This window comes from Barbus barbus (assembly GCF_936440315.1).
Source record: "Barbus barbus genome assembly, chromosome: 40".
Lineage (NCBI taxonomy): Eukaryota > Metazoa > Chordata > Actinopteri > Cypriniformes > Cyprinidae > Barbus > Barbus barbus.
The window spans coordinates 24,898,445-24,915,069 of NC_136718.1; the positions used below are offsets into that span (position 1 = coordinate 24,898,445).

A 16,625-nucleotide genomic window follows, 5' to 3' on the forward strand; every position below is an offset into this window, starting at 1 on the left:
ACTTTCTGTTTCAGTTCTGCTCCTGTTCGTATAGATGGGGCGTGTAGTTTCACTTTCTTTTTCGCCTACATCGTCTGCTCCGTTCCTTTTATTTTCTCAATTGTGTCCTAATGCCTTCAGAAAACTACATATTTACCTGCTTACGCGCTGGTGATAACTTGGAAGCAGATATCGCAGCATTGCACGCGTGTGTTGGTGGAAGTGATCGTCTGAACTGGAGATCCGCACTAAATCAGAAGCGAATCCAGTAAATCCAGTCCCTCAGGAGCCTTCATGAGAGACTGGAGTGCAGGGATGGTAAGGAAACTCTGTCTGCAGATATAGCGTGATTTATATCGGGATTGTATCGGATCATCATGGAGCTCCGGGAGGCACCGGCGGACGCGCAGCAGCAGCTGGCCGGGGACAGGACGCATGAGAGCCGCATGGATGAGTACCTGCACTCGCTGGGATTTTACCGCAAAAAGATCGCCAAGGATGGGTCTTGTCTGTTCAGGGCCGTGGCAGAACAGGTCAGACTGATCCTGATCTTTATAATCCCAAATAAATGTCACGATTTTAATGTTTACAAACAGAAACACAACAATACATCTAAAACTTCCTTAACCGCCTTCGTGTCGCATCTTGTGATTAAATCTGAAATGTCACACAAAATTACCGCAATAAAACCTATCGACCTGTTTTTTTAAACACTTGTGATCTAAAGTTTACGGTTTGTAATCGTCTACGGTTTACCAAAATCACTTTTTAGTTAGTCTGAGGCTAATTAGCTTTAGCATACTAGCATCTTATGCTAACATATGCACTAATAATAACACAGTCGTCGTTTATTTCCACAGAAAACACAAGGATCATTTATTTAATCTGAAAACTGTGTGAAGTAAATATATAAACTGTAATCATTAAGTTTTGGTTAGGTTTTATTTTAGATTTTACTTAATTTCTGTGTATGATATATATATTTATGAATTGTTTATATTATTAAAATGTTCGTTTTATCAAGATATATTGTGCAGGTTCGTAAATTGTTTCATGATCATTAATACCTGATCAGATGCTTCGCAATAATTACTAATTTCTTTGTTTTGGGACAATGTTTTTATGTCGTAATATCAAATCATCTGAGATCAATGTTTATATATATATATTCATCATATATTGAGTTTCAATTATTTTTTTTAGGTTTGTAGGATATAAATAATCTGTTCGACTGACTTTGGATATGAATTTGTAAATACATTTGCATGAATATTAATGTTAATAATGACTTGAATCTCTCTCTCTCTATATTTTTTCAGTTTATTTTTAATATTAGTATTAAAGAGTTAAGTTTTGCTGAATCATCACTCATGAAGTCTGCATTTAAAACTTGAATGCCTGCAGTAGTTTGTGTTTTGATCAACCAGTTTTTCCAGATTATAACAGCCGAATGATGGAGTGTAATGCATTGAATATGTCTGACTCAGGCCGACATCTCATGACATGTTTGATTATGTTCATAAATAATTTCATACAAAGCACACAGACTGACAGGTGTGTGTGTGTGTGTGTGTGTGTTTGATTGACAGGTGTTGAAATGTCAGGGTTTACACACAGAAGTGCGAGCGGCCTGTGTGAATTATCTGAGACAGAACAGATCTAACTATGAGCTGGTGAGACCACATGAAATGCATTTTACATTCATATTCATATTTTGCATGCATACATTTGCATCGCAAGCATATGATAAGTGCATATGTTTTCTCTGTGTGGTAGTTTATTGAAGGCAATTTTGAGAAATACCTGGAGAATTTACAGGATCCTCAGGTAACAAATGGAATAAACAAAACATTGTACATTCATGCAGATTATTGCTCTTATCCAAAAATGCTTTAGCTTGAACATAGATAAACTTCCGTTTCTCATAAAAACATAAATTTCAGTTCTGGCTTGGTTATGATTGCACACTATTTTAATATTAAAATGTATGTTTTTCTCTCTCTTTTTTCTTATATTGCTCCATCTGTTTAGAGCTGGGTTGGACAGGTGGAGATCACAGCTTTGGCTGACCTCTATAAGTGAGAATATTACATTTATTTATCTATTTTATCTGCATATTTTGAGGCATGAACTGTGATGTTTGCTGTCTTGTCTACTATTAAACTTCGATCACTCAGACAGTGATTTTATGGCCGGCCTTCATGAAGTAGCCTTATTGTCGGTCATTATTGATTTTTGAAAAGCTGTGGCCAGTTGTGCATTATGTTCACTTGCATAAATTCAATCATAAATGGGATTTATTGGCAGTAAAATAAACATCTCATTCGAATTTGTCATGCAATCAGTTTTCTTGCTCCTATAAATGACGATCCTGAGGGGAAAGTGATTACGTGCAAATACATCATATCATCAACAAGATTATCAATGCATGAAACAATCTCATATAGAATGCAAGCGATTTCTGAAATGCCCCTTTAATGTCATGACAATAGCTGGATTACTTTGAATAAAAGACCATTAATCCTATAAAGCCTACTGTATCATATTTCTTATGCAAAATGATCAAAATTGATCTGAAAAACCCACACAATCTACTACATGACTTCTGTTGTCTGATTGATATTTTTTAGCAAGTGCAATTGTAAAAACATTCACCTTCAGCTCATGCTTAACTTGCCTCTTTGCTGTAAAACCTTTCTGATTTTTATAAAGTAGATGTTAATAATATATCATGATGAACATCTAGACTGAAGCAGCTTAGGTTTACTTCAATATCCATGAATCATTTTTTAGAAAAATCAGTGAGTCTGAAATCTAATCATCAGGCTTTCGAGGAACGTTTGTTTCCAGAAGCTTCACTTTCACTGTTCCTCCGCGAAATCACTGGTCCTCATCTCAAATCTTTTGAGGAGCGTTTATTTATTTAATCTCTCAGTCATCATTGGATTGCATTGCATTTGATGTTTGGATCATTTAAACCTCATCTTAAGAAGACATATTATTATAGATATAGAGTGACGAGTGCTCAGTCTGGGCATCTGAACAAAACTGAGCTGTTTTATTTATTTATTTTCTCCATATTCTCACTATATCAGACTACATGAGAAATAAAAGCCTGATGGTTTAAATATGATACTCAACAAAAAGCACTATGCAAACTTCTTTTATTTAATGTTTTGTTTAAAGTTTCAATCAAATAAAAAAAAAAAGAAGATGATTTTTCGGCCTGGCTTCACATGGTTAAAGTGTGTTTATATTACCAGTTTGTTACCAGTGATTTCTGATGGTGTAATAATTCTTTCTTCCAGGCATGATTTCGTTATTTTCCAGGAGCCTGATCAGTCCCCTGTTAACATCACAGAGAATGGCTTCACTAAAAAGGTGCAGACATGCTTTCATGCAAGATTTTTAGTCTTTATATTTTAAAATGTAAATGAGTTAATTTCCATAACACTCTTCTCTCTGTCAGGTGCGACTGTGCTTCCTCAACGGAAACCATTATGACAGTGTTTACCCACAATCTTTTGAGAAAAGTGCTGCTGTGTGTCAATGTGAGCACTTCTCCGTAATTTAAAGATATAATGCTGCTGTATACTTTCAATATCAGAATTACACTAAACTCTCTCTCCATCTCTAGCGATCCTGTATGAGCTGCTGTATGATCGAGTGTGTGGCGCCGAACGCAGTGTTTTAAGTTCGTGTATGAGTATGAAAGGAGGGAAAGGACGAGATAAACTGGATTCTGAGGAATGCAAGAGCAGTGAAGAGTCTGACCTGGAGGAAGACGAGTTCTGGTATGGATTTGCATGTTTGCACGCAACATTTTCTCCCATAGTATCATTAGTACAATGTTACATCCTGTTTTATGATCCAGTTGATCCCAATGGATAAAATCAAATCCTGCCTGGATTAAAGAAATAGTTCACCCAAATATAAAGAATTTGCTGAAAATGTCCTCACCCCCAGGCCATCCAAGATGTAGATGATTTTGTTGTTTGTTTCTTCATCAGATTTGGATAAATGTAGCATTAAGTAACTTGCTCACCAATGGATGCTCTGCAGTGAATGGGTGCCGTCAGAATGAGAGACCAAACAGCTGATAAAAACATCACAGTAATCCACACCAGATTTCTCTCCTGATTCAGACAGTTATTTTTTCACTGGAAATAGCAATATTATGGATATTTGACTGAGAACCAACATTTTGAAGTTATAAACATCTTAATGGTGGATTTGTTTCTTACAAACACACAGCTTTTAGCTTTAGCTCAAGATGGTAATTGATGGATTGAAGTGGTGTGGATTATTGTGATGTTTTTATCAGCTGTTTGGTCTCTCATTCTGACGGCACCCATTCACATCCATTGGTGAGCAAGTGATGTCATGCTAAATTTCTCCAAATCTGTTCCAGTAAAGAAACAGTCAGTTCGGAAGAGTGAGTAAATTTTCAGCAAATTTTCAGTACATTCCTTTCCATTTCTGCTTCACCCAGAAATATGTATCACTGACTTTAATGTAACTCAGAATTTTGGTTTTTCCAGGTCGAGTGAAGCCAGAGAAAAGCCTTCCAGTGGGATGACTGTCAGACCACCGCAGAGGGTGGTTGTCTCTCTCTATTTATATCTCTCTTTCTTGAGGACTGAAATCATGTTGTTTCTGTTTTTTGGATGATACTCTGATATATTGTGGTAACAAAACTATCTCTGCACTTTAGGGTCGTGGGAGGGGCCAATCTCGAGGAAGGGGGCGTGGTGTTCTCTCCACTAAGGTGCAGAGGTCCCTAAACCCCGCCCTCTACAGGAACGTGGAGTATGACGTGTGGCTCCGTTCTAAACGAAGTACTTCATCTACTTTTTGGTTACTGTTTGGAAATTTAGTTCATATTTTGTTTGAAAAATATTTTTTAAGAACTATGTGTGTATTTAGTTCAGCAGCAGCGGGATTTCTGCATGGCCGTAGGAATGCAGTATTCTGTCGGAGATAAGTGCAAGGTTAGCAGTATGTGCTGACATTTTTAAGCATTTGAAGACTTTATTAAAAAGTTGCATGTGATTAATACAGGTACACTACTGTTCAAAAATTTGGGATCTTTCAACCACAAACTTTTGAACGGTAGTTTATGTTGTTGCCATTTTTCATTTCTTTTTTTCATTAATTTGACACTTACAATATTGTGCTATATTTATATATATATATATATATATTTTTTTTTTTAAGTACTGAATATTTTTGTTCAGTTTGAGCTACTGAAAAGTACTATCCAAATGAAATGAATTATCTAAATAGGAACTGCCTTGAATTTGTTCTCTTGTCGATCTTCCTCAGGTGCAGCTGAATAATCGCTTTTATAATGCTTGCGTTCAGGAAGTCAGTCCTGACAATGGGCCAGTCACTGTGTTTATTGGGGAACTCAACAAGCAGTATGTGTTTTTATGTGTTTGTGCATATGTGTAGGTGTTTTCATAAACTCTACCAGCTACTATTTTTGTAAAAGTGGTAAGCAGTATGTATACTGTGCATAGTATGTTAATTTTCTGTATGCAAGGAACGGCAGTATGACCTAATTCATTAATTTAACATATTAAAATATGCAGTATGTAATTGATACTACATTCTAACACTAGATCTAACACTCTTGCTTGTGTGTTTAGAGAAACTGTGCCGTTGTTGAGTTTGCGTCTTCCATCTGAAGAGACTCAGTCGTGGCAGACAGTGGCAGAAAAGGGCAAAAGACATACTGCACCAAACAACAGCACACAGACGTCCTCTGGTATGTTCTTTCCAAAACGCATTCGACTGATGTCAACTCACACATGCTCAGTGTTCCCATCGGATTCTTTATGCAGAATGGGAAAGCAGAGGAAGTCGGAGGTCAAACAAAACGGCATCTCAGTCGGCACCCAGCACCCGTGTTCATAAGCAACACTCCTGGCCTCCGCAGGCCACCCCAGATGACACAAGAAACAAGTTCAGAAAGTCCGATCAGCCCAGCAGTCCTGTGTGTGTGCTTCCAGAGGAGAAAGAGGAAAGCACCGTTTTGGATCTTCTGCATAAAGACGAGCACAACTTCCCCTCACTGGGAACAAGCCCCCAAACGGTGAAGCCAGTGCAAACGCATTTATATTTGAAACACAAAATGTGCACAAGTTCTTCACTTGTGATAACAGAGATACAAATGCATGTTTCTTTGAATTCAGGCCACTTCTAGTGAAGTCATAAAGAAAGGAGGGGAAAAGAGAGGCTCCCGGAAGAAGGACCAAATGGAGCACGTCTCAGAGACAGGTGAGCGGTCAAGCCCCGCCCACTTTATATCCAGATTTACATTTAGTCATTTAGTAGATGCTTTTATCCAAAGCGACCAACAAATGAGGACAATGGATGCAATCAAAAAAAGAGCAAAAGAGCAATGATATGCAAGTGCTTTAACAAGTCTCAGTTAGCTTAAAGCAGTACATGTAGCAAGGTTTTTTTTAAAATTAAATAATAAAAAGAAAACAGAATAGGAAAAGAAAAAGAATAGATCAAGCTAGTGTTAGAGGCCTGATGTAACAACATGGTTGGCTGAAGAAATTTTGAGCTTACGACTAACGTCAATTACCTTGACGTGTTTGCATTTTTATGATATATACTTAGGCTTCATATGTGAGCTTAAATAGCCATTTTCAACCAAATTTAAAACTATGAAGAATCTCGTAATGCACTGCCTTTATATAAATAGTTTAGCCAATGACATTTTCATTCATGTTTAATCATTAACCTGAAGTTTTTGTTTTTTTTTGGTTTTCAGAAACACCCCAGAGGCCTGTACAGAGACAGAAGAGCGCCACTGAAGAAAAACATGGGGTGAGTTACACTGAGTCATTTACACAGAGAACAGTCAACTAAACCGATTCAGACTTGTCTTTATTTAAACTGTAGACCAGAGGTGCCTAATCCTGTTCCTGAAGGGCCACACTGTATCCAAGTACATGGTAACAAAACAAGCAATATATTAGTGTTTCTCAACTCTGGACCTCGAGGTCCACTTTCTTGTAGAGTTTAGCTCCAGTCCAAACCTAATAAAACACACCTGAACCAGCTAATCAAGTTCTTCAGGCTTACTAGAAAGTTATAAGCAGGTGAGTTTGGAGGTGAGGTTGGAGGAAAACTCTGTAGGAAACTGTGAGAATGTTGACAACCCATGCAAAGTATTTTGTCCCTTCCATGTTAATCTAAGTTGTTTTGAACTAACCAGCCTTTGGTTTATACTCTATTCTAGATAAAGTTTTCTGAGGAGCCACCGCAGAAACCTTCTTCAGCAATAAAAGAGAAAGTACAGGAGAAACCCACCCCTGCCTCTCCTTCTCCACCTCCTGCTGTTATTGTCTCATCTGACCCCAAAACAGCCCCATCTTCTTCTCAATCTGAATCTGCTAAAGTCCCCGCCCCTAATCAGGCAATTAAAAAGACCCCTTTCCCACCCAAAACTAGCCCTGCTCGAAGCCCAGACAATAGACAGTTTGCCCCGGTGTCCACTTCAGCCCCTTCACAGTCCATCTCTGTGGCAGGAGCAGTCTCTGGTATCACCCCTGCCATTATTCAGTCTACACCTGCTCTAAAATCTACCCAGCCCTCATCACAAGCTGTCCCAGTGCCTACCCTAGTTCTCCCAACACCTTATCTTAATTCCCAGCCTACTCAAACACAATCTCAGATCACCTCTGTCGAAGTAGCTCCTGCTATCTCAACTCAAACTACACTGGCACATTCTGGCTTAGTACCATGTGCCTCTGTAGAACCAACCCCGTCTATTCAAGCCATCCTGCCAGCTTCTATTTCCGCTCCACCATGTTTACCAGCCTCTGCAATACCTGTTTCTGCCCTTGCTCAGGTTCCTGCCCCTATATTAGATGCCCCAGATCAGTCTTCTACCACCCTTCCCATTGATGGAAGCAGTGGTCCACCAATTGCCCAAAAGACTGTAGACCCTTATACAACTGTGACGCCAATCCCACATCCCTATGCTCCTCCTACCTCCATCTCTCCTTCCTCTGGTCCCGCCCAAGCTCCACCTCCAGACTTACCTCAGTCTTCACTCAATGAATCAATTCCACAACCCTGTGATACATCAGCCATGCCTGCCTCTAGTAAGTTTCATCCACGTTCAATCTCGGACATGGCATTGTTTGAAATGCATATTATTTCAGAAGTAAAATTGGTTGCAAATGTTGACCTTTTAGTAGACTCAGCCGGTCAAAATTCCATGAGTTCTCACAGAACATCTCTTGTCCATCAGGTGTAGCACCTGCTCCTGACCCCCCATCCCAACCCCAACAACTCCCCTATCCTCGTGTCCAATGGTCTCAGCTCCTTCAGGACCCAGTTTATCCAGGATTCCCCAAGAATGAGAAGGGAGAGGTGGAACCGCTGCCCCCCTATTCCTTCTCGCAAAAAGGAGAAGACCTACCGCAAGGTAATGAATACCCTAATGATCCTTTTTATTCAGTATGTAAAGCAAACTTTCCCTTCTACCAAATGTTTGACTTTTAGGCAAATTGTTACATGAGCCATTTGTTGTCTTTGTTGCTATGCCACACTTTATAGTCAACACTTATGAATTGACATGAAAGATACCCTTTCAAATAAATCCCATTATTCAAGTATATTTAGTCTGCCTTCCTCCTAATGATTTTAATCTTTGAAACGCATTCCGTATTGTTTCAGATATGAATGTCCTCAGGTTCTTCTTCAACCTCGGTGTCAAGGTACATGGTTTGGGAATTCTTCTTTGCATTTATTGCTTTATTAAAGACCATCACTGTTTATGGAATTACATGGTACTCCCAATTTCCTCAGGCATACTCTCAGTCGATGTTTCCTCCCATCGTATATCTGGGTGCACTAAACCAAGCCTATCAGATGCACCTTAGAGGGCCTCCTCCTTCCTTGGACTCTCCTGCTAACCCCACTGTGACTCCATGGCAACCAGAAAACCCTTCTTCTCCTCAAAATTTGAGCTCCATCCCTGACACCTCATTGGACAGCCATGCTCCTGTTGCACCTGTAGCATCTGGTAGTGGTCCTGTTGGTCCCATAGAGTTGGGAGGGTACAATGATCATCCTGTATCCATTCCGATGCCACTGCCACCAAGGCCAACAATGCACTGGCAAGCTTCTTCTGGTCCAAGTAGCTATGCTGGGTCTTACCCAGCTGGCCCTCCAATGCAGTTTTCTGCACCACCCTATCCACCCCCTGGGAATCAGATGTATCCACCGTCATCTGTTGGGTACCACCGTATGCCACATCCAATGCCTCTTGAAGCCTTAAACCATGGCCCTCACGGTCGGATAGATGTCTTGCCCTTTGTTCCTCCAACAGTAGACAGAGGTCAAGGGAATGGCCAAAGGTCTGTGAACCCCCAGTTTGGGTCCTGGCAGAAGACCACTGGCTTTCCTGGAGGCCAACATCATTTGAGTGCTGGTGATTTCAATCCTGTAGATATTCCTGTTTCAGTGGCCACAATGGAACCTCCACCCTTTACTGGACCGTGCTCTCTTGTACAATCTTATCCGATTGGCCCCCTGCAACGAGACATGGTAGGATTGTCCCCTTTAACCAATGGGAACTTAGGAAAACAAGGTGGAGTCTTCCCACAGAGCCTTCATCCTGGTCCTATCCCAGAAGACCCTTCTCGCTCCATTCACCCATATTCTCCCAATGATAAGTGGTCGGTGGAAGAGATGGAGTATCCCAGTGTAGATCTTAGAGTAACTCACTCTTTCTATAGCCAGTCCTACAGAAGTGGAGGAAGACGTGGCCAAGATGACAGAGGAGGACATCGAGGCAGGGGCAACCGAGGCCGGAAGGATTATTCTGGCCATGGAAGACAAGATGAACAGTCATCTTATAGACATTATGGGAGACGAGGTGCAGGGCTAAGGATAGGGATGCAGTTACCATACCCGTGATGCTAAAATGCTGGATATACACAATTTTTTGATTTACAATGATATCAGATACACAAAATCTGTTGTTTTGAGTTTATGGGTGGCTTTTGGTAAATGGTATTGATTAGGAATATATCCAATGTTTTTAAGTTTTCTGGCTTTTTCTCCTGCCACATTCTTGATTTAAAAGTACAGCAAATGTTTCACCTGTTCCTATTTCACTAAACTCCTGTGAAAATGTAAATGTGTGTGTTTGCATTGGTAATACAATGTAATAAATATTTTGTGTTCTTGTTGCACTGCCCCTACATGCACAGCAGAAGGGAAAAATACTGGTCTTATATTGTCTTGAATGTATAAAACTTTTCATATCTATGTGCACTTCCTGTAAACACTGAATGTGGGACTGTTTTTAGACTGGTTGTCAGAGGACTGTCTTAAAAATCTGAATTTTCCTGAAAAACTTGTAAATGATTCATCTTGCACTGCAGGGTGAGCATAATTGTGTCAGCATCTCATCAGAGATGACGGGAAAAGTGCCTTTTTTTTTTTGGAAAATGTTTTTGTGGAGTTTCTCATTGCACCTGCTGAATGAATGTTGATGCAAAATGCCTGTAATAAATTACATATCTGATCCAAAGATGTAGTTTTAACACCAAACAAATAAAAGATTGAGAATATCTTTCTCAGTTGTTGCCTTTCCATTTTTCAGGAGCAATTCCCTTCAGTGACACTATGTTTTTATACATTGAGCTTGACCAGACCAGACTCTCAGCCTTATTTTCATTTGTCAAATATGGTCTTCAGAGGAAAAAGTACATACAAAAATGTAGGTTTGACACCAAATATAAGCCAAAGAACATCTTTCTCAGTTGCAGTCTTTCCATTTAAAGTCAGTTTATTCCCAAACAATCTCACTGCACAGACGAGTCACCCAATATGATCGATACAACAGGTTTTGTGTAGCTGGTAGTGCGTTAATATTGAACCGCTTCTAGTTGCATCCTCACAAGACTGCAGAATGCAAATCAGGTTATTTAATATGATGCAACACATTGTGTAACATGATTAAAATATTTTATTCAAAATATACAGTTGCATGTTTGGCGTGTGTAAGTTGGTTCGCACCACTTTGTGACCAGGAATAACTAAAGTTGTTAATGATAAAGATAATTCACCCAGACACATACATCTCTCCAGGTTTTATTTTCAATTAATGTCCTCTCCTCAAAAGCTTGGCTTTATGTCATAGCATACATCTTGTCTCTGTTGAATCGCACCAATGGCTGAGAGGAGAGGAGCAGAGCTGTATGTTTGAAGTGGTGATGGTAATTCAATCAAACATGCAAGTCCGCAGTGCCAGCGCTTGCTGGGCTGATGTCATATTGAGCGGTTACATTTCTGGAATTCTGTGAAATGGGATCTTCAGTCATCCAGGAAGAAGTAGTTTCCACCCTTCTTTTGTTCCACATCCTTAAAGGCGAAAGCAGAAAACAGTTTTTTATAAACAAAGCTATTGGCTACACTTTGACACAACATCAAGACCATCATGTCAGCCTATTGAGACAGCATTTTTGGAAGTCAGAGAAGCATGAAACCCTATTATGAGGCCCAAAAATGCTGTCCAGCTAGGAAGCTTAAGTTTTGAGATGGTTGCAATCCAAACACTGAATTGAGCTGAATAATGACATTACTGGTGTTTGTAAAACTAATACTGTGAAACTGCTTTAAAACAATCTGCAATATCAATTCAGTTTAAACGTGAATTAATTTTGGGTTAAACGCAGAGTTATTATAGTTAACTAAAAAAAACCTTTCTTTATTTCAGATAGTGAAAAATCTCATTTTCGTTTACTTGAAGTAAACTTAACTAAGTAAAACTTATATAAATTAAAAAACAAAAACAATACAAAAGTTACTAAAACAATTTTTTTAAATTAAAATAGACAACATAAAAATTAAACTAGTTCAAAATATGAATAAAAACATTATTGTAATACTAAAATAACACTGAATAATTATTATCCGAAGAAAGTGACCTGCCAAATTAACTTGTAAAGAGTCGTTTCAATTTGAATGTTTACCTTAATGGAATTGAGTTTGTTAATTCTTGGTCTGAAGTTGTTTGGGTCTCTTCTGAACGTGATCTCCAGCTGCGATAAAAACTTATTCATGCCAGCCAGCAGGTTCTGTGGACTGATGAGAAACATCTCAGCATTAACATTAGTTTCATAATTACCAACATGTTCATAGAGTTATGATTGAATATTTGAAACACTGAAAATGTCTTTTCTATACATTTTTCATTTGTACATTCAAGGAAACTTTTGCAAGGGAACTAACAATTACAGACACATGAAGTACGTACGCATTGGCCTTAGTGTTTCTGGATGGAATTCCGTCGAAGACGATGACTCGGTCCGCCAGATAAGTGGCCATGATGAAGTCGTGCTCCACCACAAATGCCGTCTTCTTGGCGTGAAGGATGAATCTGCACAACAAATAAAGGAAGGAATCTGTGAAATAAGCACTTAGTGCATCAACCCGATGAAAACAGTGTTGATGTTACCGTTTGATGACCCTGGCAGCCATCAGACGCTGCTCAGAGTCCAGATACGCTGACGGTTCATCGATCAGATACACGTCCGCAGGCTTTCCTAAACACAGAGCCAAAGCCACACGCTGCAGCTCACCACCAGACAGATTCTGGACCTGCAGAGACACAATCAGCATGTATGAATTAATCAAACAAACTGTAATGTACTTAAGTGATGTCATTATTAACAAAAACTATTTAAAAAAAATTTAAATGAGAAAAAGTTAGAGTTCTAAAATTTGAAAAATTACAAATTTGTTAAATATAAATATTAAATGGAAAAATTACAAAAATTACAAGAAAACTAAATTACTAAAAGAAAATATAGAATGAAAGAAAAAAAAAATCCTAATTCAAAATATTGATAAATACTATAATAGTATATAGTAATAGTATAAGGTTTTGAAGTTCTAAAATTACAAAAAAAATCTAATGGTAAAAATAAAAAAAAGACAAAAACAAAATTACTCAAATTTAAAATATAAGAATAAAAGCTAACTCAAAATATTGATAAATGCTATAATAGTACTAAGGGTGTTGAAGTTCTAAAATGAGAAAAACTGAAAAAACAAAAACTAAACAAATATACACACACACACACACACACACACACACAAAGATTAAAACTTCACATTAAATTAAAATAATTGAAAATATGCACATTTCCAAAATATTAAATTATACAACTGTTTTAAAGGTGTAATACTATTACAAAACAGTTAAATAATAATAGCATTTCAAATTCAATCAACGAGATTCAATTAATTTCCTTATTTTAATGTAAAGGCTTTTCCTAAATCCATCTTGGCTAAGACAAATTCCTTAAGACTTTCATACCAAGCAACATGAAAGTAAACACATTAAATACACGCACATACTGCCTACTTGGAATAATACATTGTAATGTGGTGATAAATAGGCAATTTAAGAGCTAAACGTGATGCATCAAGAAAACGAGCGACTCATTACAGTCCTAAAGAGTGAATAACACTAGAATAAGACTGGTGTACTCACGTCCTGGTCGATGATGCTTTCGATCTGCATGGGCTTCATAACGTCAGTGACGAACTGAGGGTGTGTGTACGCATCTCTGATCTTATCGTGCAGCAGGGCTCGAACGCTGCCCTGAAAACACACACACCGAACGTCATGATTCCTGCAGACTGATGTATAACGGATGCATCAACGCTCACTAACAGAGCCCAAACTCACTTTAAATTTGGGGCTGATCTTCTGTGGTTTGTAGCTCACATTCAGGATGGGCACCTCACCTGAGGAACACAACACACATTCAGTTACCACAGAAAAGTGTACGTGTCCCCGAGGCGATGGATCAAGAAACACCGCGGGAAACGCGCTGGGATTCGAGACAGACTCAGGAAAAGGGCTCATAATCCTCCTCTTCCGAGCATTCTTCTCACAAATGTCCAATCCTTGGAGAATAAGATGGACGATCTTAGAGCCAGGATTAGTTTCCAACGGGACATAAGGGACTGTAACATCCTCTGTTTGTCTGAAACATGGCTTACGCCCTCGGTCCCGGACACTGCTGTAATACCAAGTGAGAACTTTTCTGTTTTTCGGACGGACAGAACAGCAGAGGCCGGTAAATCCAGGGGTGGAGGAGTGTGTTTCATGATCAACAAGAAATGGTGTGATCCCAGGAATATCTCCATTCTGTCGCGTTCCTGCTCGCCTCATCTGGAACATCTTTCCATTATCTGCCGCCCATTTTATCTGCCCCGGGAGTTTTCATCGATCATAGTTACTGCTGTTTACATTCCACCACAGGCAGACACCGGCTTGGCTTTGTCTAAACTTCACGATGTGCTCAGCGGCTACATTAACAAACATCCTGACACTGCCTTTATCATCGTGGGAGACTTTAACAAAGCCAGCCTCAGACAGGTCATGCCGAACTTCCATCAACACGTATCCTGTCCAACTAGAGGACCAAGCACACTGGATCACTGCTACTCTCAGTTTAAGAATGCCTACAAAGCTCGCTCACTACCGGCTTTTGGCAAATCGAACCATGCCGCCATTTTTCTCACACCGGAATATAAACAAAGGCTCGTTCAGGATCCCCTGGTGCAGAGAGTAGTGACGCGCTGGTCCTCCCACTCAGAGGCTATGCTGCAGGCGGCTCTTGATGACGTCGGCTGGGACATGTTCCGGGCGAGTTCACGGATGTAGCATTAAGCTCTGTAAATACGCTAACCGAGCAAGCTACAGAAACAATAACGATAAGGACATTCTCCAACCAGAAACCGTGGGTGGACAGAACAATCCGTGCTGCGGTTAACACACGCACTGCCGCTTACAATGAGGCTCTTCTGTCTGGGAATATGAGCGAGTACAAAGCATCGTGCTATGCTCTCCGACGCGCTGTAAGAGCCACCAAACACAGATACAGAGAGAGAATTGAGTCTCATTTCCAGCTCAAGGACTCTCGACGGATGTGGCAGGGACTGAGGACCATCTGTGCCTTCGGAAACAAATCCTCCGCGGAGGTGAGAGCAGATCCGTTGCTGGCCGACGAGTTAAACACCTTCTTCGGCCACTTCGATTGCAATGGCGGTAGCGCGACTCTGCCGACCAGCACGTCAGGAAGCAGCAGGCAGAGCAGCGATGATCCTGTAATCACGTGTCAGAGGATGAGGTTCGGAGGACGCTAAAGAGAGTGAACGTCAGGAAAGCAGCCGGACCTGATGGGATAACCGGCCGTGTTCTGAGGTCCTGCGCTGATCAGCTCGCTGGTTTGTTCACGTCTATCTTTAATGAGTCCCTTGCTACCTCCGTGGTTCCCACCTCATTCAAAAAATCCATCATCATCCCTGTGCCAAAGAACAATAAACCCTCTTGCCTGAATGACTATCGCCCAGTTGCCCTCACATCAATAGTCATGAAGGTTTTTGAGAGACTTGTAAAGAGCCACATTTGCTCCTCCTTACTTGATACTTTGGACCCTCTTCAGTTTGCCTATCGCCCAAATAGATCCACGGACGATGCCATTTCTCACGTTCTCCACTCTTCCCTCACACACATGGACAGCAACAATGGGAATTATGTAAGGCTGCTATTCATTGACTATAGCTCAGCTTTCAACACTATAGTCCCCATCAAGCTGGCTTCTAAATTCACAGACCTCGGCCTAAACTCCTCACACTGTGACTGGATTCAAGACTTCCTCACCGGCAGACCTCAAGTGGTGAAAGTTGGTCAGTTCACCTCAAACTCCATCACTCTGAACGTAGGAGCCCCACAGGGCTGTGTCCTGAGTCCCCTGCTCTACTCTCTCTACACGCATGACTGCGTGTCCTCTCACAGCTCCACATCTATTGTCAAATTCGCTGATGATACTGTGGTTTTGGGCCTCATCTCCAACAACGATGAGACCGCATACTTGGATGAGGTAGAGAGACTCACATCATGGTGCCAGGACAACTGTCTCTCTCTCTGAATGTGAGGAAAACTAAAGAGCTGATCATGGACTTTAGGAAGAGACAGCAGCAGCCCTACACTCCTCTTATGATCAGTGGGACCCCTGTGGAGAGGGTGAGTAGCTTCAAGTACCTCGGTGTAAACATCTCCGAGAACCTGACTTGGACTACACACATCCAATCACAGGTTAAGAAAGCCAGGCAAAGACTGTACCATCTGCGACAGCTGAGGAAATTCAGGGTCTCACCAGCAATCCTGAAAACTTTCTATTCAGGCACCATAGAAAGTGTATTGACTCAGTGCATCTCAGTGTGGTATGGAAACAGCTCCAATCAAGACTGCAAAGCACTACAGAGAGTTGTGCGCTTAGCTGAGCGCATCTCAGGGTCTGCTCTCCCCTCTCTGCAGGACATCTACCTCAAACGCTGCAAAAGTAGAGCTGTTAAAATCATCAAGGACTCTAATCACCCTGGTAACCGACTATTCACTTTGCTTCCATCTGGTAAGCGCTTCCGTAGCCTGATGGCAAAAACTGAGAGACTTAGGAGGAGCTTCTTCCCCCAGGCCATCAGGCTCCTAAACTCTAACTCCGTGTCATAACATCACTTGACTCCATGAAAATACCACTATATCAATAAGTTAATTATTTTCTACCTCGTATTGCTGCTATGTACATACC

The 16,625-nt window shown here is 40.4% G+C and overlaps 2 protein-coding genes across 4 annotated transcripts in view; one reads left to right on the top strand and one right to left on the bottom strand.

Moving 5' to 3' along the window:
* On the top strand, positions 1 to 10,835 carry otud4 (OTU deubiquitinase 4). Its single transcript, XM_079401177.1, has 19 exons — positions 1 to 512; positions 1,569 to 1,652; positions 1,756 to 1,806; positions 2,011 to 2,057; positions 3,288 to 3,360; positions 3,449 to 3,530; positions 3,617 to 3,773; positions 4,521 to 4,578; positions 4,694 to 4,817; positions 4,906 to 4,970; positions 5,305 to 5,399; positions 5,631 to 5,749; positions 5,826 to 6,076; positions 6,177 to 6,261; positions 6,767 to 6,822; positions 7,238 to 8,105; positions 8,255 to 8,431; positions 8,683 to 8,723; positions 8,815 to 10,835. Exons 1-19 carry the CDS (start codon positions 357 to 359, stop codon positions 9,925 to 9,927), a joined length of 3,702 nt encoding a protein of 1,233 aa, XP_079257303.1. The 5' UTR covers positions 1 to 356; the 3' UTR covers positions 9,928 to 10,835.
* Positions 10,774 to 16,625, bottom strand: part of abce1 (ATP-binding cassette, sub-family E (OABP), member 1) — a 20,320-nt gene continuing 14,468 nt past the window's right edge. For all 3 annotated transcript variants that reach the window (XM_079401178.1, XM_079401179.1, XM_079401180.1), the window contains exons 13-18: positions 13,715 to 13,773; positions 13,517 to 13,627; positions 12,476 to 12,618; positions 12,275 to 12,397; positions 11,991 to 12,102; positions 10,774 to 11,379 (exon numbers count right to left, since the gene is read on the bottom strand). In XM_079401178.1, the coding sequence (XP_079257304.1) occupies positions 11,332 to 11,379; positions 11,991 to 12,102; positions 12,275 to 12,397; positions 12,476 to 12,618; positions 13,517 to 13,627; positions 13,715 to 13,773 (596 nt within the window). In that variant the 3' untranslated portion in view covers positions 10,774 to 11,331. The remainder of the gene's footprint in view (positions 11,380 to 11,990; positions 12,103 to 12,274; positions 12,398 to 12,475; positions 12,619 to 13,516; positions 13,628 to 13,714; positions 13,774 to 16,625) is intronic.